The 27,610-nt window shown below is 44.6% G+C and overlaps 3 protein-coding genes across 7 annotated transcripts; all 3 read right to left on the bottom strand.

The window, feature by feature from the left end:
• Positions 1 to 2,282: 2,282 nt before the first annotated feature.
• On the bottom strand, positions 2,283 to 26,858 carry LOC309516662 (sulfotransferase 1C2-like). The gene is made up of 8 exons (XM_082195434.1): positions 26,838 to 26,858; positions 8,774 to 8,934; positions 8,503 to 8,631; positions 8,308 to 8,405; positions 7,890 to 8,016; positions 6,608 to 6,702; positions 3,160 to 3,340; positions 2,283 to 2,488 (listed from the first exon to the last, which is right to left on the bottom strand). Exons 2-8 carry the CDS (start codon positions 8,910 to 8,912, stop codon positions 2,376 to 2,378), a joined length of 882 nt encoding a protein of 293 aa, XP_082051560.1. The 5' UTR covers positions 8,913 to 8,934; positions 26,838 to 26,858; the 3' UTR covers positions 2,283 to 2,375.
• Positions 15,213 to 21,895, bottom strand: LOC309516660 (sulfotransferase 1C2-like; the record flags this gene model as incomplete). 5 transcript variants are annotated; one of them, XM_082195430.1, is made up of 9 exons in its annotated part: positions 15,213 to 15,418; positions 16,108 to 16,288; positions 16,950 to 16,991; positions 19,333 to 19,427; positions 20,228 to 20,354; positions 20,699 to 20,796; positions 20,902 to 21,030; positions 21,174 to 21,342; positions 21,738 to 21,895. In XM_082195430.1, 8 exons carry the CDS (start codon positions 21,337 to 21,339, stop codon positions 15,306 to 15,308), a joined length of 951 nt encoding a protein of 316 aa, XP_082051556.1. In that variant the 3' UTR covers positions 15,213 to 15,305. The 5 variants fall into 5 exon arrangements, with proteins under 5 accessions (XP_082051556.1, XP_082051557.1, XP_082051554.1 ...); XM_082195431.1 differs by lacking the exon at positions 21,738 to 21,895 and adding an exon at positions 21,487 to 21,507; XM_082195428.1 differs by lacking the exon at positions 21,738 to 21,895 and having other exon boundaries at positions 21,174 to 21,354.
• On the bottom strand, positions 22,193 to 26,849 carry LOC309516661 (sulfotransferase 1C2-like; the record flags this gene model as incomplete). The annotated part of the gene is made up of 7 exons (XM_082195433.1): positions 22,193 to 23,216; positions 23,807 to 23,987; positions 24,526 to 24,620; positions 25,575 to 25,701; positions 25,984 to 26,108; positions 26,389 to 26,517; positions 26,669 to 26,849. 7 exons carry the CDS (start codon positions 26,847 to 26,849, stop codon positions 23,104 to 23,106), a joined length of 951 nt encoding a protein of 316 aa, XP_082051559.1. The 3' UTR covers positions 22,193 to 23,103.
• Positions 26,859 to 27,610: the final 752 nt, after the last annotated feature.

Here is a 27,610-nt window from a genome sequence, read left to right as displayed (position 1 = left end):
ACATCGAAATCAGATTGATTATATTCTCTGCAGCCAAAGATGGAGAAGCTCTATACAGTCAGCAAAAACAAGACCTGGAGCTGACTGTGGCTCAGATCATCAGCTCCTTATAGCAAAATTCAAGCTTAAACTGAAGAAAGTAGGAAAAACCACTGGACAGGTAAGATACAATCTAAACCAAATCCCTTATGAATACACAGTGGAAGTGAGGAACAGGTTTAAGGATTTAGATTTGCTGGACAGAGTGCCTGAAGAACTATGGATGGAGGCTCGCAACATTATACAGGAGGCAGCAACTAAAACCATCCCAATGAAAAAGAAATGCAAGAAAGCAAAGTGGCTGTCCAACGAGGCCTTACAAATAGCGGAGGAGAGAAGGCAAGCAAAATGCGAGGGAGATAGTGAAAGATACAGGAAATTGAATGCAGATTTCCAAAGAACAGCAAGGAGAGACAAGAAGGCCTTCTTAAACGAGCAATGCAAAGAAATAGAGGAAAGCAACAGAATGGGAAGAACCAGAGATCTGTTCAAGAAAATCGGAAATATGAAAGGAACATTTCGTACAAAGATTACCATAATAAAGGACAAAAGTGGTAAAGATCTAACTGAAGCAGAAGACATCAAGAAGAGGTGGCAAGAATACACAGAGGAATTATACCAGAAAGATATGGATGTCTCGTACACCCCAGGTAGTGTGGTTGCTGACCTTGAGCCAGACATCCTGGAGAGTGAAGTCAAATGGGCCTTAGAAAGCACTGCAAATAACAAGGCCAGTGGAAGTGATGGTATTCCAGCTGAACTGTTTAAAATTTTAAAAGATGATGCTGTTAAGGTGCTACACTCAATATGCCAGCAAGTTTGGAAAACTCAGCAGTGGCCAGAGGATTGGAGAAGATCAGTCTACATCCCAATCCCAAAGAAAGGCAGTGCCAAAGAATGCTCCAACTACCGCACAATTTCACTCATTTCACATGCTAGCAAGGTTATGCTTAAAATTCTACAAGGAAGGCTCAAGCAGTATGTGGACCGAGAACTCCCAGAAGTGCAAGCTGGATTTAGAAGAGGCAGAGGAACCAGAGACCAAATTGCAAACATGCGCTGGATTATGGAGAAAGCTAGAGAGTTCCAGAAAGACATCTACTTCTGCTTCATTGACTATGCAAAAGCCTTTGACTGTGTTGACCACAGCAAACTATGGCAAGTTCTTAAAGAAATGGGAGTGCCTGATCACCTCATCTGTCTCCTGAGAAATCTCTATGTGGGACAAGAAGCTACAGTTAGAACTGGATATGGAACAACTGATTGGTTCCAAATTGGGAAAGGAGTACGGCAAGGCTGTATATTGTCTCCCTGCTTATTTAACTTATATGCAGAATTCATCATGCGAAAGGCTGGGCTGGATGAATCCCAAGCCGGAATTAAGATTGCCGGAAGAAATATCAACAACCTCAGATATGCAGATGACACAACCTTGATGGCAGAAAGTGAAGAGAAATTAAAGAACCTTTTAATGAGGGCGAAGGAGGAGAGCGCAAAATATGGTCTGAAGCTCAACATCAAAAAAACGAAGATCATGGCCACTGGGCCCATCACCTCCTGGCAAATAGATGGGGAAGAAATGGAGGCAGTGAGAGATTTTACTTTCTTGGGCTCCATGATCAGTGCAGATGGTGACAGCAGTCACGAAATTAAAAGACGCCTGCTCCTTGGGAGAAAGGCGATGGCAAGCCTAGACAACATCTTAAAAAGCAGAGACATCACCTTGCCAACAAAGGTCCGTATAGTAAAAGCCATGGTTTTCCCAGTAGTGATGTATGGAAGTGAGAGCTGGACCATAAAGAAGGCTGATCGCCGAAGAATTGATGCTTTTGAATTATGGTGCTGGAGGAGACTCTTGAGAGTCCCATGGACTGCAAGAAGATCAAACCTCTCCATTCTGAAGGAAATCAGCCCTGAGTGCTCACTGGAAGGACAGATCGTGAAGCTGAGGCTCCAATACTTTGGCCACCTCATGAGAAGAGAGGACTCCCTGGAAAAGACCCTGATGTTGGGAAAGATGGAGGGCACAAGGAGAAGGGGACGACAGAGAATGAGATGGTTGGATGGTGTTCTTGAAGCTACTAGCATGAGTTTGATCAAACTGCGGGAGGCAGTGGAGGACAGAAGTGCCTGGCGTGCTCTGGTCCATGGGGTCACGAAGAGTCGGACACGACTAAACGACTAAACAACAACAACATCATTGTTTCAGATGTACACAAACAAAATTCACTTTGGTCCTTCCATTTGGTTTCATTGCTTATTTTATTGAAATCAGCCAAAATGTCCACTACAGGAATGTTATGGAGAAAATATCAATCGGTAGCAGAAGGATGTTCTTACAACTCTGAGCGGAAGACCAGGCTGCTGTCCCCTAACAACCGTAGACAGGCATCATCAAACCGCTTACTTTGTGCCGCTGTGAAGTGCTCTTTCCAGTCTCCTACGGTGCCTATAGACAGTAGACACAATTCAGACAAAACTTCCAGTTTACTAGTCACCTTTCCTCCTACTCTAATCTAGTGTGTTCCTATTTTCATGGAACCCTCTCTTCCATATTAGCTTGTCTATCATTTCCTTCAACGACTCCCATAGAATCTCAACTGGATTGCAGAGGTTTCCGGGAAGTTTCCTAGGGTAAACACTCATTTTTTATCAGGCATCATCACTGTCTTCCTAAAACAGATACTATGATCTATCTAGAGCACACACTGCATGACAATCTTGGGTTTCATCTCCATGTCAGTGCTGCTAAAGCATTCCTTTCTCCAGTCCTCTGGAAGCTGACAAAAACCAGTTTTCCCACACCACTTCTTATATAGTCCATCGGTGTCCATCCACATGACCAAAATCATACTAAGGGAAGCAAGTCCAATTCAGAAAAGTCTCTTGCACCTTTAATTAGATGCTTCCTCACAGTGGAGATGCAGGTTTATTGAACTTATCCTTAATAATTCTATTATGATGTGGTACATGATGTGGTATAACACTGCTGCAACTGAAAGTGTTTGCTCCCTGAACGCTTTCACCATCACCCCAGTACCACAATTCCCCTCTTCTCTCCAATGTGAGCTGGAACTCAGCATCTAATCCCCACCACCACCACCAACAACAACAACATACCTTTTCGCATGAAGGTTGACACAGTTCGGTCAAAGATAAAAGACGGAATGGAGCTGTAGTTAGTCATTGGGTTTACTTTCATGTTCTCAAACATTGTATGCTGCACAATCTGGTTCACCACTTGATCAGGGAGTTGTAGGCCCAGAAATTGGGCTACTTTCCGGATTTCCCGGGCTGGGTCCTAAGGGAGAGACAAAACTGTTGTCAGGGAAGATTTGGGCTGTGATTGTGCTTCTTGATTGATTGGGGCCCACAACTGCAAGCTTACGATATCAGACTCATTGGCCACATTCTCACAGGAAGATTAAACAGATTTCCTGTTTTTTTGTGCTTTACTGTGATTGAGCAGCATAAGATACAATAATTCACCATTCCCTAATTCTTTGACAGAGATAAATAAATGTGTAAGCCTTGGCTTCCCATTATGGCTAAAGCAGGCACTGTGATTTTTTTGCTCCATAACTGGGCACATGACCAGCAAGCCAACAGTGGCTGGTGATCATAGCTTGGCAGGGAGCTACGAACCATGATCACAGTAGGCCTCCTGCTTTGGTTTTCTCACTTGTTCTAGGAAAGCAGAAATAGCCGGGCAGTATGTGTGGGATACCCAGCCTCATATAACCAACATGCTTAACTAATTAATGCATGAAAGGGTTAAGACCATAGAGTAAGCAGTCCTGCCAGGCTTAGCTAGGTCACCAAACTCTTTGTTGTTCCTTTCCACCATGTGAACCCTACCAGTAAGGAGATCTAAGCTGGATGCTCCAAGCTTAGACCGTGTGGTTTAAGCAAGCCATATTTGTGTTTCTAAACAAATGATTTGGAAACATTTACCATTTCGGAACCTGAGTTATACTTCCTCTTTTTCTTGCTGCTGAATGGAAAAGCACATGACTCAGACCTTCGAAGAGTTTGTAAGTAAACCATTTTTAACTTACAAAATGTGTGGTCTCATTCTATCCTGAGGGAAGTTGTGAACTTTGGAAGTAATTTAGAAGGGTATATTTTAAGGTCTAACAGCCTATATTTCCACACTTTATTTTGCTGCATATTTTGTGATTTTAAATCTCTGCTGGGGATCTCTCACCAAAGAGTTACTTGTCCCAAACCTGGTTCTAGGCATCCAGGAATTCTTCTTCTTTAAAATTATACCCTATATCTATCTATTCTTTTCCCAAAGCCAACGGTGTGCACCAGCAGACTGCTCAAGCATGCCAAACCACAATAAATCAGGAGCTGTGCTCTGCAAATGCAGCAATTGCTTGGAGCAGTTTAGCAACAGAGTGCTTTCATGGCTGAAAACACTACATACTGGGGAATGCCCAGGGAGCATATCCAACTAGATGAGCAGCCTTCTAGATGAAGTACCTTCTAACACTGAAATGTTATTATTGTCTTTCAAGGCCAGCAGCTGACTAATCCTTCTCCTCACCTACCTTACCCTCCAACCCTCAATTCTACGTTGGTTGGATGGATTCCTATCCTTCAGTTTCTCTTCATTTCCTTTATTGAAATGCTTTGTGTTTATTTCTGAAGCCCTTTGTGACTGCCTGGTTTGTGTTATAGCCAGACATGCATGCTAATTAGACATTGGGGCCCTCAGAAATTACGTTTTAGATGGAGCCTGGGATCTAGTAACAGCTGTTCTTTTCACACGGGGGACCAGAGGCCCAGTTTTAAAGCACTTTGGGATCCTATGTCATGGAATTGTGTGAAGTTCTGAAATGACAATAAGAAACTGGGGCTGCTTAATTCTCCGAGGGCGGGGAGGAATGTGTGGTGAGTTTAAGCCAAGCTGGCTGCAGATTCAGATAGTTAATTTCCTCCAGTCTTCTTCAAGGTCCTCGACTCGGCTTGCATTGCTGAGAGGGGGAAGTGAATCAGATCAGCCCTGGGTCACTTCTTGTTTTATCCCCACAGAGTTCTGCAGAAGAAGGAAGTTCTGCTACCTAGAGCTATCAGGGATACTGGAGTGGGGAGAAACAGCCGGAAGTGGCATGGGGCAGGAAAGGCCCTTGTTGCCTCTTGCTTTCTGCCCCCCACCCCACCTCCCATCCCAGGCAATCTCCCAAATACCAAATTAGACTCTTAGTTTGGAAAAAGAACGTACAAAGGATTTGATTCTACTCAACCCTTGCTGCCTCTTGCCTCCCGCCTCAAATCTCTCCAATGCTGCAGTGCAAGAGACTCTTGAAGAGGTTTGGAGAAAAAACAGCAAGAAGAGCTTCAGGGGGCTAATTTAATTCGGCTCTCTTTTCTCAGCAACTAGGCTGGTTCCCGTTGCAGCTAGACATCAGTTGAAGAAAGCTGGGAGAAAGTAATTTTCTTGATCTACACAAAGCACATGCACCCACCCTGACACACAGAGAGCACTCCAATGTCCCAGTCTGTTCTTATGGTTACGGATCCTGCGCAGTTCTGTTAAATCGGGGTTGTACGAAAAGAACAAAAACAGCCTCCCACAAAGCAAACTGTAATTTAATACTGTGCCAGCTAATTAAGGGAAGGGGTGATTAAGCGGAGAGCCAAAAAAGCATACCCAGGGTATTTTCTGCCAAACTCTGCCCAGTGGTGGGGACAGCAAGTAGAAAGACAGCAATGAATATAAAAAAATTCCTTCCAGTAGCACCTTAAAGACCAACTAAGTTAGTTCTTGGTATGAGCTTTCGTGTGCATGCACACTTTTCGTGTGCATGCACACGAAAGCTCATACCAAGAACTAACTTAGTTGGTCTTTAAGGTGCTACTGGAAGGAATTTTTTTATTTTGACTATGGCAGACCAACACGGCTACCTATCTACTACTGAAGCAATGAATATGTTGGGTAAGAAGAAGGGGGTGGGTGGGAATTGCAAACAGAGGAAAATCAGGTCAGCATGACCTGGCTGCAAGATAATTCTCCCATCTGGACACAGCCTAACTCTAGGGGACCAGTCTCTTTTTCTGAATGCTGTATGGTAAAGCAGATGAATTTGACCTTTGGAGAGTTTGTAAGTAAACTATTTTAAAGCTACCAAGCATGTGGTCTTTTTCTACGCTAGGGGAGGAGGGAAGTTTTGGAACTCTCAAGAGCATATTTTTGAAGGTCTAGCAACCTATATTTCCATGCTTTAGTTTGCTGTGTATTTTGTGATTTTAAAACTCTGCTGGGATTCTTTCACCAAAGAGTACTTGCCTCAATCCTGGAGCCCGGAAGTCTCCTTTCTATATACTGTACCTATTTTTTTTCCTTGAGCCAATATTGTAGTCCAAAACATTTGGACGACACCATGTTGGGGGTGGCATAATTTACCCTCCATTCCCCCCACCCCACATTTCAATAAACTTGCAATTTGAGTTAGATGTCCCTTGACTCCCTGGCCCCAGAAAAGGGCATCTTTCCTGCCCAACTTCATGCTTAGGCTCCATCTGGACCGTGTGTGGGGGTGTGGGGGTGTAAACTGCTTACCTCTTTCATGTCTTCATAAAAGAGGTACAGGATTTGGTAACGTTCTTTGGCCTCCCACCATCCACGGACATGATCAAACCATAAGCCCCAGGCAACTGCAAGTAGATGCAAATGGAGAAGAAATGCTGACATACACACACATAAATCAGCACATCAAAATGTTCTGCAAACTGGCACCACTTTTTGCCCTCTACTTTTCAGAACTAATTAATTGAAACAAAAATGCAATAGAGCCCCAATGTAGTGGGGGAATCTGTCCCCACATGATCTGCTCCATGTCTTCTCGGTCACTGTCCAGGTGTTAAATGTTGGTGAACTACCTGAAGTCTCCTCCTGCATATAGCCACCTTAGAGCCTGGATAGCTCAACTGGTTAGAGTATGGTGCTGATAATGCCAAGGTTGCTGGTTTGATCCCTGTATGGGACCACTGCATATTCCTGCATTGCAGGGGATTGGATGAGATGATGATGATGATGATTTTATTATTTATACCCTGCCCATCTGGCTGGGTTTCCCCAGCCACTCTGGGCGGCTTCCAACCGAATATTAAAAACAATACAGCATCAAACATTAAAAACTTCCTAAACAGGGAACTTCCCTAAAAGACAGCCTTCAGTTGTCTTTTAAAAGTCAAATAGTTGTTTATTTCATTGATATCTGATGGGAGGGCATTCCACAGGGCGGGCGCCACTACCAAGAAGGCCCTCTGCCTGGTTCCCTGTAACCTCACTTCTCGCAGGGAGGGAGCCACCAGAAGGCCCTCGGAGCTGAACCTCAGTGTCCAGGCTGAACAGTGGAGGTGGAGACGCTCCTTCAGGTATACAGGACCGAGGCCGTTTAGGGCTTTAAAGGTCAGCACCAACACTTTGAATTGTGCTCGGAAACGTACTGGGAGCCTTGGGGTCCCTTCCAACTCTACAATTCTGTGATTCTCCCTTTGATGGCTCTTTGTTTTTAAACCAGACAATGAGCGGATAGCCCTTCAAACATAGGGTTATTTGAAACAGAAGACAGGCCTCTTAATCTGGTTCTCACATAACCTTCCCTAAATATAACTTACAACATTATAGGGCTGGAAGAAAAACAGTGCAGAGCTTTGCAGGTGAACAAGAGTAATTCCCTCCTTCTGCTAATGTGTATCTCGTGTGGGGACCAGTAGCTTTCATCCCTCTCTAATACAGCAGAGGAGATCAAACAAGGTCTTGGCCTGGACTGAAAGCTTGCTCAGACTGATGCACACTTTATTTTTCCCTGTTTTGTATTTATGTATCCTCCACTCACTCTTTCCCGTGAGGAAGTTCTCCAGAAACTCTTCCCAGTTTCCTGGTTCTGGCAACTCCTTGTTCATGCGGTGGAAATGGAAGTAGGAGACTGCGCTGTCCTTGGCATTCCTGGCAAAGTAGATGATCTGCAGAAAGAGGGGAGTCTGAATGCGAAGCCTTCCACTCACATCCCTTGTTCCACCTTGTGAACTTTCTGCCCCTCCTTTTTATTTTTGGGGGAGCAGTGCCCTTCGAGGAAAAAGGGGCCCCAAACCTGTTTGAAAGCTGACTGGTCCAAAATATTGAACCTCTTCACCTGCTCATAGGCCCCCTCTCCTCTCCTTTGCGTTTCACACAGCCCAAGGGCTGAGCACGGAAACTGAGAGAGGTTCCAGGACTAAACTTTGACTTATATTAAACCCATTGACCCAACAGACCTTGCAGTTCTGTTCCCAGAAGGAAGGTGGCAACAGAGGGACTGGGAGGTGAGATTTGAGCGTTCGTGGAGAGGGCATTACCTCTGCCTCGTCCAAGCCTAAAACACGAGAGGGTGACATTCAGCCTAGAGGTGAGGATGAAACCCTTCCCCCCCACCCACCCATTGTCTCTCTGAAGCGGCACCTGTTACTCACCATGAGGGAAACGTTTTGGAGGGAACAGGTCTATGAAGGGAATCCGTTGATGGATGGGGGCCTGGTCACATTTCTGAGGGTCTCCTCTATGCTGGATCATGCTCACAATTTCCTGTATCCAGGAAGTCCCTGGCAGGAAGGGTTGGAGGAGAAATATGGAGATCCAGTCATTCACCCATTGGCCCCCAATCCACCAAGCTCTACATCTCCCCCCACAATGTTGTCTCCTCACCACCAGGACAAAGCCCCTTGTTCTCGTCTCCCCATTTACCTGCTTTGGGGTAAGTGCAAATGAGAAGGTCATCGGGCCGAGCTTTGAAGGCCCAAAGGCGCTGCCAGTTATCTGCCGTGTCTTTGAGGCAAGGGATGCCGTCAACGTCCACCAGCTCTGTGCGCTTGATGGGCTCCATATCTTCCCACCCAGTTTTGTGACTGGTGGAGCATGAAAAGAAATAAATGAGATAAGTCGAACCTGCATCAAAATGTTGCAGAGTGGCCTCCCCATCTTCAGGGTCACCCCCCTTTCCCTGGATACACCGTCCCAGTTTCCCTTCCCCTCCTCTTTTTTTATCCTTCCCACCTTGAATTCAGCCAGTGCTTTGCTGCCACTGAGCCTGCTCAGACCTTATAGGACTGTTGGAGGTTCCCTGAAGCTTACAGATACCTCTCTCGTGGGCACAGGCAGTACCACTGGTGAACGAGACTGCTCTTAGCGTATAGGACCCTTGTGCTTTCCACCCCAACACAGCCGTGCCCGTTGGCAGGAGGCCACGTTTGCCTACTGCTCTCCTGTGCCATCTACCTGAAGGAAACCAAATGAAATGCCCACCTGACAGTTTCACTCCAGTCTTAGATTGTGAGCAGCTTCTTCCTCGTTTCCGCCTCTCTCTTGCTCTCTGCGCAGCTGGAGAGGGTCTTTTTCGGAGAGAGCAAAGTCCCTAACTGAACTTCTTTGCATGTTAGATGCGGGCACTCTGCCAGTACTTTTCTGAGGTTACAGTTTAATTTTTGGTTACAGATAGGTAGCCGTGTTGGTCTGCCATAGTCAAAATAAAAAAATTCCTTCCTGTAGCACCTTAAAGACCAACTAAGTTAGTTCTTGTTATAAGCTTTCGTGTGCATGCACACTTCTTCAGAGACACTGAAACAGAAGTTGCCAGATCCTTCTATATAGTGAGAAGGTGGGGAGGGGTATTACTCAGAAGGGTGGTGGGAATGGGAGATTGGCAGATAGCTGAGATGAGCCTGTTGACGACTCTTAACGACTGTAATAGGTCTTACAGGAAAAGGCAAGGGGTGAGAAGGTGAGAAATGGCTTAGTCATGTATAATGAGATAAGAATCCAATGTCTCTGTTCAGACCAGGTCTCATTGGATACTTATCTCAGTGTATCTGAAGAAGTGTGCATGCACACGAAAGCTTATACCGAGAACTAACTTAGTTGGTCTTTAAGGTGCTACAGGATGGATTTTTTTTAGTTTAATTTTTGTAATAGTGTGGTGGTCTAATGTGTGTGCGGCTGTTCATATGTGAGGATATCGTGTTGCATCTACTGCCCCAGGGCCTGATTTTCCACCCAACGTTCTTTAACCCTCTATAGCAAGTATCCCTGCAGAGAGGCCAGGCAACCCCCTGGTAATATACTCGGGCATTTCCTCTAGGGGGCAGGGCCCTTGAGCGATTCATATTACAGCAAGGGACCTTGGTTCCTGTTTTGCTACAGAAACACACATTTTTAGGAGTTAATACAGTTCTTTTTTAATTTTTAATTTAAATTTTATTAACATATAAAACTCATACATATACATTTACACAATTACATAATACAGTTCAGTGAATAGAAGATCCAAGGACTGCATCCCATAATCCCCCAAGATAGATTGTAGCAACTTGACATTTTGCCCTAGCATCAGTTGAGGCTTGCGTACTTGGTTTTCTACCTACTGCACTCGTAATATAGATCTATTGCATATATATTTTTGCCCTTGAAATGCGCTTCCTGATCAACCTCAAACCAGCCAAAGTGTTACTGCACGACAGTCTTGGATTTCATCTCCATGCCAGGGCTGTTGAAGCACTACCTTCCTGCAGTCGCCTGGAAGCTGACTAAAAACTAGTTTTCTCACATCACTTAATATAGTTCTATACTGTCTGACAATATCAATCTGCATGGCCAAGATTGTACTACGGGAAACAAGATCCTCTCCAACTTTAATTAGAAGCTTCTTCACAAGGGACATGCAGCATTAATGAACTGACCTTTAACTTTACCATTCTGAAGGGGTACTTCTACAGTGCTTCTAAAAAATTCCCTCTGATATGAGCTGGAACTCAGCACCGTTCCTGTCCCTCACCCCAACACACCTTTTCGCATGAAGGGCGACACAGTTTGGTCAAAGACTATAGAAGGTATGGAGCTGTAGTTAGTCTTTGGGTTTAGTTTCATGTTCTCAAACATTGTATGCTGCACAATCTGGTTCACAACAGGATCAGGGAGTTGTAGGCCCAGAAATTGGGCTACTTTCCGGATTTCCCGGGCCGGATCCTAAGGAAGGAATGAAACTGTGAGCTATTTTAAAAAACTTTATTCTCAAGGACTACAAAATGAAGAGGACATAGATAAATTCCTTAATAAATTTGGATTACAGAAAATCTCTCATCAAAGCAAGATGGATCTAAACCAGAGAATTACAGAACAAGAGATAGAGGGTGCCATTCAGGACATGCAATTGGGCAAATCTCCAGGGCCAGACGGACTGACTTCCAGATATTACAAATCTTTAAAGGAATGGCTGATACAACCGTTAAAGGACGTCTGTAACGAGATCTTAGAGGGAAAAAGGGCACCCGAATCGTGGAAAGAAGCATATATTTCACTCATACCAAAGACAGAGACTGAAAAGACTCAACTGAAGAACTACCGCCCAATTTCGTTACTCAATGTGGATTACAAAATTTTTGCAGACATTTTAGCAAAAAGATTCAAAAGAGTACTGATGGAGAAGATTCACAGAGACCAAGCAGGCTTTCTCCCAAAGAGACACCTCTCAGACAATGTTAGGAATATAATAGACATTTTGGAAAAGTTAGAGGTGAACATAAATACTAAGGTAGTTTTGATATTTGTGGATGCGGAGAAAGCCTTTGACAATATTTCTTGGAGTTTTATGAAAAAGAATCTTCATGGGATGGGGGTAGGACAAGGATTTGAGAATGGTATGGGTGCAATATATTCCGAACAAAAAGCTAAGTTGATTGTAAACAATGTAATAACTGAGGAACTTAAGATAGAAAAAGGAACACGACAGGGGTGCCCAATTTCTCCATTGCTTTTTATTTCGGTCCTGGAGGTGTTGCTGAACATGATTAGAGAGGACCAGGAAGTTAAAGGTGTAAAGGTCGGAGCCAAACATTATAAGTTAAGAGCGTTTGCAGATGACTTGGTATTGACCTTGCAAGAGCCAAACACTAGTACAAAAAGAGTGTTGGAAATAATCCAACAATTTGGACAGGTAGCTGGATTTAAATTGAATAAACAAAAAACTAAAGTCTTAGGGAAAAATCTAACAGACATGGAGAAGAATAAGTTTCAAGAAGAGACAGGTTTGATGGTGGTTAAGAAGGTGAAATATCTAGGGGTTAATTTAACATCTAAAAACTTGAATTTGTATAAGGATAACTATGAAAAATGTTGGTCAGAAATTAAAAAAGATCTAGAAATATGGTCAAATTTGAGATTGTCAATGTTAGGCCGAATTGCAGTGATTAAGATGAATGTATTGCCTAGAATGTTATTCTTATTTCAAACTTTGCAGATTATTGACAAGATGGACTGTTTCAAGAGGTGGCAGAAAGACATTGCGAAATTTGTCTGGCAGGGCAAAAAGCCCAGAATAAAATATAAAATACTAACAGATGCAAAAGAAAGAGGGGGATTTGCCCTGCCGGACTTAAAATTGTACTATGAAGCAGCAGCATTCTGCTGGCTGAAAGAATGGATGCTCCTCGAGAATACAGATATCTTGGACTTAGAAGGTTTCAATAATGCATTTGGTTGGCATGCATATCTATGGTATGACAAAATTAAAGTGCATAGTGCCTTTAAAAATCATATTGTTAGGAAAGCGCTGTTTAATGTTTGGATGAGATATAAAGATCTGTTGGAAAACAAAACCCCTAGATGGTTGTCACCTTTAGAGGCTAAGGCACACAAGAAAGTCAATATGGAGGTCGGATGGCCAAAGTATTGTGAGATTTTAGAACAGGATGGAGAGAAATTGAAATTAAAGAGCCATGAAAAACTAAAACCCAAAGTACAAGATTGGCTCCACTATTATCAAATAATGGAGGTTTTTAAACAAGACAGGAAAATTGGCTTCCAGGTGGAAAAATCAAAACTTGAGACAGAACTGTTAGAACCCAATACTAAAAATTTGTCAAGAATGTATAACCTGCTGTTGAAATGGAATACACAAGATGAAACAGTTAAATCAGCTATGATTAAGTGGGCACAGGACATTGGTCATAATATTATGTCTGCTGACTGGGAAAGGTTGTGGAACACCGGTATTAAATTTACGGCATGTAATGCCTTAAAGGAAAACGTGATGAAAATGATCTATAGGTGGTACATGACCCCAGTTAAGCTAGCAAAAATTTACCATTTGCCTGATAACAAATGTTGGAAATGTAAGGAAACTGAAGGTACTTTTTATCATCTTTGGTGGACATGCCCGAAGATTAAGGCTTTCTGGGAAATGATATATAATGAAATGAAAAAGGTATTTAAATATACCTTCCTTAAGAAACCAGAGGCCTTTCTCTTGGGCATTGTCGGCCAATTGGTGCCAAAGAAGGATAGAACTTTTTTCATGTATGCAACAACAGCAGCAAGAATACTGATCGCAAAGTATTGGAAGACACAAGATCTACCCACCTTGGAAGAATGGCAGATGAAAGTGATTGACTATATGACATTGGCGGAAATGACGAGCAGAATCCGTGACCAGGGAAAGGAGACTGCGGAAGAAGACTGGAAGAAATTTAAGATTTACCTTAAGGACTATTATAAACTTGATGAATCTTAGAATGTCGAGATTTTACAGAGAGAAAGGGTTGCAGCAATATAAGATTAGATTAAGAAAGGACTATGATGAATTAGGACGGGAAAAAACATTTACAAGTTGCTATAAAAATTTGGACATGAGGATGCAGAAAGGGGAGGTATGGGGAAGTCCGAGGAAAGAAGTTTATGAAAGGACATTATGAAATTATACTTGTTTGTTTGTCTTTTGTCTTTTTAATGTTTGTTTGTTATAAAAACTTTTGTAAAACCAATAAAAATCTTTAAAAAAAAAAAAAAAGAAACTGTTGTCAGGGAAGATTCGGGCTGTGATTGTGCTTCTTGATTGATTCAGGCCCTGAAGTCTCAAGCTTACAACACCAGACTCATTGGCCACATTCTCACATGACGATAAACCGGACCTCCTGGCCACCACACCACTACCTTAAAATGCCTAAATCAGCTGGCTGTTGTGATACCCTCTGATCTTCCGCTCACGCCAGCAATCTGTGCTGGAATGTAAACAGACACGTGACATGTAACAATCCACATATCTGCAGCAAAGGGTGGAATGGAATTCCCAACAGGCACCACCATTATCCTGTTCTGCTGGGGAAAGTTGCAATGATTACCAGAGCCTCTTCTAGCCGCAGAATTACATGGGCTACCAATTCAGCTACTGAGCGTAAGAATTGCCTGCAGGATCAGGCCAATGGCCCATCTAATTCAGCATCCTGTTCTCACAGTGGCCAACCGGATGCCTATGGGAAACCAGCCAGCAGGATCTGATCACAAGAGCCCTCTCCCGTCCTGCGCTTTCCAGAACTGGTAGTCAGAAGCACCGCTGCCCCTGACTGTGGCTGCAGAGCAGAGCCATTGTGGATAGCAGCTGTTGCTGATAACCCCAGCACGGCCTCTCGGTTTGAGATTGGGGAATTAAAAGTGGGGAGACTCACAAAGGCTTTTGCAGGGCTCTTCCCTTTTCAGAATACAAGAGAAACGTCGCTGTTGAATTTGTTTGCAAAATTCAGCTTTCGTTCTCCCTTCCTGGTCAAGTGGCATTGAAAGGAGGGGGGGGAAAGAGCACCGGCAACAGATCCTGTCCTAGAGGGCTTGGCAAAAGTGTGTTTGAATCAGCCCTCTTTTAAGGAAACAAATAAAATGATCATGGGTTGTGGCCAATGAAAACCAATTCAGAATAAGTCTGTTTAAAACCATTGGACCTAATTTAGCCATGGCTATCCTAGGACTTGCCGATCGCATGGTCGGCGATTCGAATCCCCGCGGTGGGTTGCGCTCCCGTCGTTTGGTCCCAGCGCCTGCCAACCTAGCAGTTCGAAAGCACCCCCGGGTGCAAGTAGATAAATAGGGACCGCTTTATAGCGGGAAGGTAAACGGCGTTCCGTGTGCTGCGCTGGCTCGCCAGATGCAGCTTGTCATGCTGGCCACGTGACCCGGAAGTGTCTGCGGACAGCGCTGGCTCCCGGCCTATAGAGTGAGATGAGCGCACAACCCTAGAGTCTGGCAACACTGGCCCGTATGGGCAGGGGTACCTTTACCTTTTTATCCATTTAAATGACTCTACTTTGCATAGAACTAACATCATAGTTTCAGATGTACACAAACAAAATTCACTTTGGTCCTTCCATTTGGTTTCATTGCTTATTTTATTGAAATCAGCCAAAATGTCCACTACAGGAATGTTATGGAGAAAATATCAATCGGTAGCAGAAGGATGTTCTTACAACTCTGTGCGGAAGACCAGGCTGCTGTCCCCTAACAACCGTAGACAGGCATCATCAAACCGCTTACTTTGTGCCGCTGTGAAGTGCTCTTTCCAGTCTCCTACGGTGCCTATAGACAGGAGACACAATTCAGACAAAATTTCCAGTTTACTAGTCACCTTTCCTCCTACTCTAATCTAGTGTGTTCCTATTTTCATGGAACCCTCTCTTCCATATTAGCTTGTCTATCATTTCCTTCAAGGTCTCCCACAGAATCCCAGCTGGATTGCAGAGGTTCCCGGGAAGTTTCCTAGGGTAAACACTCATTTTTTATCAGGCATCATCACTGTCTTCCTAAAACAGATACTATGATCTATCTAGAGCACACACTGCATGACAATCTTGGGCTTCATCTCCATGTCAGTGCTGCTAAAGCATTACTTTCCTCCAGTCCTCTGGAGGCTGACAAAAACAAGTTTTCCCACACCACTTCTTATATTGTCCATCAGTGTCCATCCAAATGACCAATATAATACTATAGGAAGCAAGTCCAATTCAGAAAAGTCTCTTGCACCTTTAATTAGATGCTTCCTCACAGTGGAGATGCAAGTTTATTGAACTGACCCTTAATTATTCTATTATTATGTGGTACATCAATAACACTGCTGCAATTCTGAAACTGAAAGTGTTTGCTCCCTGAACGCTTTCACCATCACCCCAGTACCACAATTCCCCTCTTCTCTCCGATGTGAGCTGGAACTCAGCATCTAATCCCCACCACCACCACCACCACCACCACCAACAACAACAACAACATACCTTTTCGCATGAAGGGTGACACAGTTTGGTCAAAGATCAAAGACGGAACGGAGCTGTAGTTAGTCATTGGGTTTACTTTCATGTTCTCAAACATTGTATGCTGCACAATCTGGTTCACCACTTGATCAGGGAGTTGTAGGCCCAGAAATTGGGCTACTTTCCGGATTTCCCGGGCCGGGTCCTAAGGAAGAGACGAAACTGTTGTCAGGGAAGATTTGGGCTGTAATTGTGCTTCTTGATTGATTGGGGCCCACAGTTGCAAGCTTACGATATCAGACTCATTGGCCACATTCTCACAGGAAGATTAAACAGATTTCCTGGTTTTTTGTGGTTTACTGTAATTGAGCAGCATAAGATACACTGCCCAATAACTCACCATTCCCTAATTCTTTGACAGAGATAAATAAATGTGTAAGCCTTGGCTTCCCATTATGGCTAAAGCAGGCACTGTGATTTTTTTTGCTCCATAACTGGGCACATGACCAGCAAGCCAGCGTTGGCTAGTGATCATGGCTTGGCAGGGAGCTACGAGCCATGATCACAGTAGGCCTCCTGCTTTGGTTTTCTCACTTGTGCTAGGAAAGCAGAAATAGCTGAGCAGTATGTGTGGGATGCCCAGCCTCATATAACCAGCACGCTTAACTAATTAATGCATGAAAGGGTTAAGACCATAGAGTAAGCAGTCCTGCCAGGCTTAGCTAGGTCACCAAACTCTTTGTTGTTCCATTCCACCATGTGAACCCTACCAGTAAGGAGATCTAAGCTGGATGCTCCAAGCTTAGACCATGTGGTTTAAGCAAGCCATATTTGTGTTTCTATACAAATGATTTGGAAATATTTACCATTTGGGAACCTGAGTTATACTTCCTGTCTTTTTCTTGCTGCTGAATGGAAAAGCACATGAATCAGACCTTCAAAGAGTTTGTAAGTAAACCATTTTTAACGTACGAAACATGTGGTCTCTTTCTATACTAAGGGAAGTTGTGAACTTTGGAAGTAATTTAGAAAGGTATATTTCAAGGTCTAACAGCCTATATCTCCATGCATTATTTTGCTGCATATTTTAAATCTCTGCTGGGGAACTCTCACCAAAGAGTACTTGTCCCAAACCTGGATCTAGGCATCCAGGAATTCTTCTATAAAATTATACCCTATATCTATCTATTCTTTTCCCAAAGCCAACGGTGTGCACCAGCAGACTGCTCAAGCATGCCAAACCACAATAAATCAGGAGCTGTGCTCTGCAAATGCAGCAATTGCTTGGAGCAGTTTAGCAACAGAGTGCTTTCATGGCTGAAAACACTACATACTGGGGAATGCCCAGGGAGCATATCTAACTAGATGAGCAGCCTTCTAGATGAAGTGCCTTCTAACACTGAAATGTTATTATTGTCTTTCAAGGTTAGCAGCTGACTAATCCTTCTCCTCACCTGCCTTACCCTCCAACCCTCAATTCTACGTTGGTTGGATGGATTCTTATCCTTCAGTTTCTCTTCATCTCCTTTATTGAAATGCTTTGTGTTTATTTCTGAAGCTCTTTGTGACTGCCTGGTTTGCGTTATAGCCAGACATGCATGCTAATTAGACATTGGGGCCCTCAGAAATTACATTTTAGAGGGAGCTGTAACAGCTGTTCTTTTCACATGGGGGACCAGAGGCCTAGTTTTAAAGCACTTTGGGATCCTATTTCATGGAATTGTGTGAAGTTCTGAAATGAGAATAAGAAACTGGGGCTGCTTAATTCTCCGAGGGCGGGGAGGAATGTGTGGTGAGTTTAAGCCAAGCTGGCTGCAGATTCAGATAGTTAATTTCCTCCAGTCTTCTTCAAGGTCCTCGGCTCGGCTGCATTGCTGAGAGGGGGAAGTGAATCAGATCTGCCCTGGGTCACTTCTTGTTTTATCCCCACAGAGTTCGGCAGAAGAAGAAAGTTCTGCTACCTAGAGCTATCAGGGATACTGGAGTGGGGAGAAACAGCCGGAAGTGGCATGGGGCAGGAAAGGCCCTTGTTGCCTCTTGCTTCCTGCCCCCCCTCCCCCCCTCACATCCCAGGCAATCTCCCAAATACCAAATTAGACTCTTAGTTTGGAAAAAGAATGTACAAAGGATTTGATTCTACTCAACCCTTGCTGCCTCTTGCCTCCCGCCTCAAATCTCTCCAATGCTGCAGTGCAAGAGACTCTTGAAGAGGTTTGGAGAAAAAACAGCAAGAAGAGCTTCAGGGGGCTGATTTGATTCGGCTCTCTTTTCTCAGCAACTAGGCTGGTACCCGTTGCAGCTAGACATCAGTTGAAGAAAGCTGGGAGAAAGTAATTTTCTTGATCTACACAAAGCACATGCACCCACCCCGAAACACAGAGAGCCCGCCAATGTCCCAGTCTGTTCTTATGGTTACAGATCCTGCGCAGTTCCGTTAAATCGGGGTTGTACGAAAAGAACAAAAACAGCCTCCAACAAAGCAAACTGTAATTTAATACTGTGCCAGCTAATTAAGGGAAGGGGTGAATAAGCGGAGAGCCAAAAAAGCATACCCAGGGTATTTTCTGCCAAACTCTGCCCAGTGGTAGAGACAGCAAGTAGAAAGACAGCAATGAATATGTTGGGTAAGAAAAAGGGGTGGGTGCCAGTTGCAAACAGAGGAAAATCAGGTCAGCATGACCTGGCTGCAAGATAATTCTCCCATCTGAACACAGCCTAACTCTAGGGGACCAGTCTCTTTTTCTGAATGTGTATGGTAAAGCAGATGAATCTGACCTTCGGAGAGTTTGTAAGTAAACTATTTTAAAGCTCCCAAGCATGTGGTCTTTTTCTACGCTAGGGGGAGAGGGAAGTTTTGGAACTCTCAGGAGCATATTTTTGAAGGTCTAGCAACCTATATTTCCCTGCTTTAGTTTGCTGCATATTTTGTGATTTTAAATCTCTGATGGGATTCTTTCACCAAAGAGTACTTGCCTCAATCCTGGATCCCGGTATCCAGGAAGTCTCCTTTCTATATACCTCCCCCCCCCCCTTGAACCAATATTGTAGTTCAAAATGTTTGGAAGACACCATGTTGGGAGTGTCATAATTTACCCTCCATTCCTCCCACCCCACATTTCAATAAACTTGCAATTTGAGTTAGATGTCCCTTGACTCCCGGGCCCCAGAAAAGGGCATCTTTCCTGCCCAAATTCATGCTTAGGCTCCATCTGGACCATGTGGGGGAGTGTGGGGGTGTAAACTGCTTACCTCTTTCATGTCTTCATAAAAGAGGTACAGGATTCGGTAACGTTCTTTGGCCTCCCACCATCCACGGACATGATCAAACCATGAGCCCCAGGCAACTGCAAGTAGATGCAAGTGGAGAAGAAATGCTGACACACACACACACACACACATAAATCAGCACATCAAAATGTTCTGCAAACTGGCGCCACTTTTGGCCCTCTACTTTTCAGAACTAATTAATTGAAACAGAAATGCAATAGAGCCCCAATATAGTGGGGGAATCTGTCCCCACATGATCTGCTCCATGTCTTCTCGGTCACTGTCCAGGTGTTAAATGTTGGTGAACTACCTGAAGTGTCCTCCTGCATATAGCCACCCTAGAGCCTGGATAGCTCAACTGGTTAGAGCATGGTGCTGATAATGCCAAGGTTGCTGGTTTGATCCCTGTATGGGACAGCCACATATTCCTGCATTGCAGGGGATTGAATGAGATATTTTTATTATTTTATTATTTATACCCTGCCCATCTGGCTGGGTTTCCCCAGCCACTCTGGGCGGCTTCCAACCGAATATTAAAAACAATACAGCATCAAACATTAAAAATTTCCCTAAACAGGGCCGCCTTCAGTTGTCTTTTAAAAGTAAAATAGTTGCTTAATCTGGTTCTCACATAACCTTCCGTAAATATAACTTACAACATTATAGGGTTGGAAGAAAAACAGTGCAGAGCTTTGCAGGTGAACAAGAGTAATTTCCTCCTTCTGCTAATGTGTATCTTGTGTGGGGACCAGTAGCTTTCATCCCTCTCTAATACGGCAGAGGAGATCAAAAAAGGTCTTGGCCTGGACTGAAAGCTTGCTCAGACTGATGCACACTTTATTTTTCCCTGTTTTGTATTTATGTATCCTCCACTCACTCTTTCCCGTGAGGAAGTTCTCCAGAAACTCATCCCAGTTTCCTGGCTCTGGCATCCCCTTGTTCATGCGGTGGAAATGGAAGTAGGAGATTGCGTTGTCCTTGGCATTCCTGGCAACGTAGATGATCTGCAGAAAGGGGGGGGGACCCAGGAGTCTGAATGCGAAGCCTTCCACTCACATCCCTTGTTCCACCTTGTGAACTATCTGCCCCCTCCTTTTTATTTTTTGGAGCAGTGCCCTTCAAGGAAAAAGGGGCCCCAAACCTGTTTGAAACCTGACTGGTCCATAATATTGAACCTCTTCACCTGCTCATAGGCCCCCCTCTCCTTTGCGTTTCACACAGCCCAAGGGCTGAGCACGGAAACTGAGAGAGGCTCCAGGACTAAACTTTGTCTTATATGGGGTCACGAAGAGTCGGACATGACTAAACGACTAAACAACAACAACAAAACCCATTGACCCCAACGGACCTTGCAGTTCTGTTCCCAGAAGGAAGGTGGCAACAGTGGGACTGGGAGGTGAGATTTGAGCGTTCGTGGAGAGGGCATTACCTCTGCGTCGTCCAAGCCTGAAACAGGAGAAGGTGACATTCAGCCTAGAGGTGAGGATGAAATCCTCCCCCCCCCCACACACATACACCCATTGTCTCTCTGAAGCGGCACCCATTACTCACCCTGAGGGAAAGGTTTTGGAGGGAACAGGTCTATGAAGGGAATCCGTTGATGGATGGGGGCCTGGTCACATTTCTGAGGGTCTCCTCTATGCTGGATCATGCTCACAATTTCCTGTATCCAGGTAGTCCCTGGCAGGAAGGGTTGGAGGAGAAATATGGAAATCCAGTCATTCACCCATTGGCCCCCAATCCACCAAGCTCTACATCTCCCCCCACATTGTTGTCTCCTCACCACCAGGACAAAGCCCCTTGTTTCTCATCTCCCCATTTACCTGCTTTGGGGTAAGTGCAAATGAGAAGGTCATCGGGCCGAGCTTTGAAGGCCCAAAGGCGCTGCCAGTTATCTGCCGTGTCTTTGAGGCAAGGGATGCCGTCAACGTCCACCAGCTCTGTGCGCTTGATGGGCTCCATATCTTCCCACCCAGTTTTGTGATCCATCACCTGGTGGAGCATGAAAAAAAAATGAGATAAGTCGAACCTGCATCAAAATGTTGCAGAGTGGCCTCCCCATCTTCAGGGTCACCCCCTTTCCCTGGATACACCGTCCCAGTTTCCCTTCCCCTCCTCCTTTTTTATCCTTCCCACCTTGAATTCAGCCAGTGCTTTGCTGCCACTGAGCCTGCTCAGACCTTACTGGACTGTTGGAGGTTCCCTGAAGCTTACAGATACCTCTCTCGTGGGCACAGGCGGTACCACTGGTGAACAAGACTGCTCTTAGCGTATAGGACCCTTGTGCTTTCCACCCCAACACAGCCGTGCCCGTTGGCAGGCAGCCACATGTTTGCCTACTGCTCTCTTGTGCCATCTATCTGAAGGAAGCCAAATGAAATGCCCACCTGACAGTTTCACTCCTGTGAAGCAGCTTCTTGTGAGCAGCTTCTTCCTCGTTTCCGCCTCTCTCTTGCTCTCTGCGCAGCTGGAGAGGGTCTTTTTTGGAGAGAGCAAAGTCCCTGACTGAACTTCCTGGCGTGCGAGTTGTGGGCACTCTGCCAGTACTTTTCTGAGGTTACAGTTTAGATTTCGTAATAGTGTGGTGATCTAATGTGTGTGCGGCTGTTCATATGTGAGGATATCGTGTTGCATCTACTGCCACAGGGCCTGATTTTCCACCCAATGTTCTTTAACCCTCTATAGCAAGTATCCCTGCAGAGAGGCCAGACGACCCCCTGGTAATATACTCCAGCATTTCCTCTAGGGCGCAGGGCCCTTGAGCGATTCATATTACGGCAAGGGACCTTGGTTCCTGTTTTACTACAGAAACACATATTTTTAGGAGTTAATACAGTTCTTTTTTTAATTTTTAATTTAAATTTTATTAACATATAAAACACATACATTTACACAATTACACAATACAGTTCAGTGAGTAGAGGATCCAAGGACTGCATCCCATAATCCCCCAAGATAGATTGTAGCAACTTGACATTTTGTCCTAGCATCAGTTGAGGCTTGCGTACTTGGTTTTCTACATACTGCATACGTAATACAGATCTATTGCATATATATTTTTGCCCTTGAAATGCGCTTCCTGATCAACCTCAAACCAGCCAAGGTGTTATTGTGTGTTGTTAGTAATTGTAGAAATGTATCAGGTAGGATCTAGGTTCTGTGACGATTTTCTGGAAGACATCCACAAGATTTGGGGCATTGCTCATAAAAAGCTGGCTGGTCATATATTTGCTATGCAGCATTTATTTGATATCACTGCACGGTCTATGAGGCCATTTCAGTCATTTCATGCCTAGCATTTATCCAGTCTTCTTTCCCCGCCTTTTTACACCATGGTTGTTGGTTTATATCATGGATGTATGTTCTGTATAATATTGCTATGAACTTGGCTAGAATACTAAACTTATGATTGACTGAAAAACACACCTTTCTTTATCCCTTCCTGGTCAATTGACATGGAAGGGAGAAAGAAAGGAGCCAAGACAGCTGATCCCACCTTACAGGGCCTCCCCACAAACCCCCCACTTTAAAGGAAGCAAAGAAAACTGAATCAAATGAAAGAAGGTTCAATCTAACGGGTTATTTCCAGCTTCTACTCAGAGTAGGCCTACTGAAGTCAGTGGACCTAACTTAGTTGTGTGCACGAAATTCAGAGGGTGTACTGAGGGCAGAAATAACAAAGGGTAGAACCCCATAAATGTCCGCTCCAGGAATGTTAGGGAGGAAGTCTCATCTGGTAGCAGGGAGATGTTCTTATAACTGTGTGCGGAAGATCAGGTTGCTGCCCCCCAATAACCGTTCACAGGCATCATCAAACCGCTCACTTTGTGCCACTGTGAAGTGCTCCTTCCAGTCTCCTACGGTGCCTGTAGGTCGGAGACATGATCCAGAAAAAAATTAGTTTCCTATCTGCTTTTCCTCCTACTCTAATCTAATGTATTCCTGTCTAGATGGGACCCTCTCTTCCTATCATTTGTCTATCATTTCCTTCAACATATCCCCGCAGAATCCCAACTGGATTGCAGAGGATTCTGGGAAGTTTCCTAAGGTAAACACTCATTTTTATCAGGCATCGTCACTGTCTTCCTAAAACAGATATTATGATCTGCCTAGAGCACACACTGCACGACAGTCTTGGATTTCATCTCCATGCCAGGGCTGTTGAAGCATTACCTTCCTGCAGTCGCCTGGAAGCTGACTAAAAACTAGTTTTCTCACATCACTTAATATAGTTCTATACTGTCTGACAATATCAATCTGCATGGCCAAGATCGTACTACGGGAAACAAGATCCTCTCCAACTTTAATTAGAAGCTTCTTCACAAGGGACATGCAGCATTAATGAACTGACCTTTAACTTTACCATTCTGAAGGGGTACTTCTACAGTGCTTCTAAAAAATTCCCTCTGATATGAGCTGGAACTCAGCACTGTTCCTGTCCCTCACCCCAACACACCTTTTCGCATGAAGGGTGACACAGTTTGGTCAAAGATAAAAGACGGAATGGAGCTGTAGTTAGTCATTGGGTTTAGTTTCATGTTCTCAAACATTGTATGCTGCACAATCTGGTTCACAACTGGATCAGGGAGTTGTAGGCCCAGAAATTGGGCTACTTTCCGGATTTCCCGGGCCGGATCCTAAGGAAGAAATGAAACTGTTCTCAGGGAAGATTCGGGCTGTGATTGTGCTTCTTGATTGATTAAGGCCCTGCAGTCTCAAGCTTACAACACCAGACTCATTGGCCACATTCTTAAATGACGATAAACCGGACCTCCTGGTCATAGGACCCAACTCCTGGTGACAAGGTCCCTTTGGCCACCCCAATAAAATGTTTGAAGTCACACACACCCCAAGTTGATGGGCATTATAATTCAAATCGTGTGTGTGTTATGATCAATTGTGTGGGGCATGGCTTACCTGCCCCACCCTCCAACTATTTTATTAAAGTGGGCACCTTTGTTCCTGGCTTATTGTGGTTTACTGTGAATGAACAACATGGGATGCACTGTCCACTTGCTCGCAGTGTTAGAGCACAACACACAGTTCTCTCCTCCTGCAATAACCTTTCAACCAAGGGGTCAAATCTCCTTTGGCCCCAGGAAAGGGTGTCTTTCCTGCCCCATCTCATGCTTGGTTCCCACTCGATGCATACATGCATGCATGTAAACTGCTTACCTCTTTCATGTCTTCATAAAAGAGGTACAGAATTGGGTGTCGGTCCTTGGCCTCCCACCAGCCACAAACATGGTCAGACCAAGAGCCCCAGACAACTGCAAAGAAAGAGAAGAGCAGGAGGAAAGGATGATCACACTGCCCAAAACGAGGGACTGAATCACAAATGCAAAAGAGAGAGAGAGAGCAGAAAATATGGCACTGATCTGCATGAAATTTCGATATGGTGACTAATGTGCATCAGAACTAATTCCTTTAAACAGAAGTACAATCAGTTTATTACTGTGATAGACCAGCAGTATCTCACTGTACTAGGGAAGGCAGTGACCAGGGGACCTGCTATGTGCCTGCAAAGTCTGCCCTCCAGGTGCCAGCTGTTGAATAGCAACCTAAAGTCCCCTCCTACTCTCTCTTTTGATGGGTCTTAATATTTAAACAAAACAGGGCTTTTTCAGGGGGAACTTGCTGGAACTCAGTTCTGGCACCTCTTAGGTAGGTTCCGGAAACTCTCAGGCGGGCGCCATTGCTATTCTAAGAGAAAGAGGGAGGTGTTCATGGTGAGTTCCGGCACCTATTTTTCTAGAAAAATAGCACTGAAACCAAGCTTATTTCTTATTTATTACATTGTCACTACCTTTTCCTCCAAGGAGTGCAAGCTGGTGTACATGACTCTCCCCTGAACATTATATACACACAGCAAGTCTGTGAGGTAGGTTGGGCTGAGGGACAGTGATGGAGTGGACAGCCCTTCAGAGAGAGGATGCTTTCAAACAGAGGGCTGTCTTCTGTAAAATTGGCCACATGACTACCCTATGCATGTTAATCTGCCTTGCACTCTACTCCCCTAAATATATCCCATAACATTTCAGGCTTGGAAGAAAAATGGTACAGAGCTTTACAGATTCACAAAAGATTCCTCTGGTAGGCTCCAAACCCCTCCAAAACTGCTGGGGGTGAGAACTTGACACCCTGGCCCTGGACCCAGAGAGTGCTCTGACTGACCCAGACTTTCTTTCCTCCTATTTTGTATTTCTGTAGCTACCTGTACTCACGTTTTCCTGCAAGGAAGTTCTCCAGAAACTCGTCCCACTTTCCTGCCTCTGGCAACCCCTTGTTCATGTGGTAGAAATGGAAGTAGGAGACTGCGTTGTCCTTGGCGTTCCTGGCAACGTAGATGATCTGCAGGAAAGAGGGAGGAAACCCAGGAGTCTGAACATCAAGCCTTTCACTCACTCACCTTGTTCCACCTGGTGCCCTTTGAGGAAATAGAGGACTCCACCCGCCTGAAAACACCCAAATGAAACATGGCTGGTCCATAATATTGAGCCTCTTCACCTGCTCATAGGCCCCTTCTCCTCTCATTTGTGTTTCACATTGCGGGGGACTGAGCCAACGATTTTACTAGACCTTGATTTAGATTAAATTCATTGACCCCATTGACCCTGCCCCACTTGCTCTGACCTTACAATTCTGTTCCCAGAAGGAAGGAGGCAGCAGCTGGACTGGGAGGTGAGATCTGAGTGTGCGCGGAGAAGGTATTGTCTCTGCTTGTTCCAAGCCTGAAACACCAGAGGGTGACAACTGGCCTAGAGGTAAGAATAAGAAACCCTTCACGTGAACTTTGGAAACTATGGATACATATTAGATAGATTATAGTAAAAGATGCAGGAATAAGATACAGAAATATAGAAACAGAACCCATGGAGGGATGCAGAGAGGTCTGAACGTTCAATGAACTGTTTTTTTATTTTATTTTTATTTGAACAGATATGTTTGTTATGTATAAACATTATGAAAAATCAAAAGAAAAAAAGAAACCCTTCACTTCTCACCCATTGTCTCTCTGAAGCAGCACCCATTACTCACCTCGGGGGACATGTTTTGGAGGGAACATGTCTATGAGGGGAATCCGTTGATGGATGGGGACCTGGTCACATTTCTGAGGGTCTCCTCTATGCTGGATCATGCTCACAATTTCCTGTATCCAGGTAGTCCCTGGCAGGAAGGGTTGGAGGAGAAATATGGAGATCCAATCATTCACCCATTGGCCCCCAATCCACCATGCTCTACAGCTTCCCCCCCCCATGTTGTTGTCTCCTCACCACCAGGACAAAGCCCCTTGTTGAGATCTCGTCTCCCCATTTACCTGATTTGGGGTAGGTACAAATGAGAAGGTCATCGGGCCGAGCTTTGAAGGCCCAAAGGCGCTGCCAGTTATCTGCTGTGTTTTTGAGAAAAGGGATGCCGTCAACGTCCACCAGCTCTGTGCGCTTGATGGGCTCCATACCTTCCCACCCAGTTTTGTGATCCATCACCTTGTGGAGCATGAAAAGAAATAATATACAGTACCAAGTCAAGCATGCAACAAAATGTTGTGGCGTGACCTGCCCCTCTTCAGGTTTCCATCCCTTTCCCAGGACACACCGTTCCAGTTTTCCTCCTCCCAGTTTTTTATCCCTCCCCACCTTGAAGTCAGTCACTGAGCACACTCAGACCTTATTGCACTGTTTTAGGGTCCCCTCCTTAGTATCCCTCCCACCCTGAAAGGACTTTTGCTAACTTGGAGGTTCCCTAAAATCTACAGATACTTCTTTCTGCATGGATGGTACCACTGGTAAATGAGTCTGCACTTCTTATACAGGATCACTGTGGTCCCCACCCCATACAGCCATGTCCCTTGGCAAGCAGCCATGTATGGGTGCCTCCTACTCTCCTGTGCCATCTACCTGAAAGAAGCCTGTCAGTTTCACTCCCGTCTTGATCCTTTCTTCCTTCTGCCTCTCTCTTGCTTTCTGTGCAGCCCAAGAACCTGATAGTGTGTATTTTTTCTGAGAGAGCAAAGTTCCTCACTGTGTTTGCTTGAGTGCTGGAGGTGGGCATACTGCCAGGACTTTCCCGGAATTACTGTTTAGAGAGCCCTTGATGGCCATTGGCAGCCCAAGAGAATTGTCCTTTATTCCTGTCCAGAGGTGTGAACAGAGACAGGGATTTATAAGGTTGCCAAGGGAATTGGAGGTTATGTACCACAAATAATTTTTGGGTCTTTGTCGTGAAGCTTGGGATAGCTGAGGAAGGAGCAGAATGATCT

This window comes from Podarcis vaucheri (genome assembly GCF_965113315.1).
Source record: "Podarcis vaucheri genome assembly, chromosome: 13".
Classification (NCBI taxonomy): domain Eukaryota; kingdom Metazoa; phylum Chordata; class Lepidosauria; order Squamata; family Lacertidae; genus Podarcis; species Podarcis vaucheri.
This window is presented reverse-complemented; position numbering and strand designations above follow the sequence as displayed.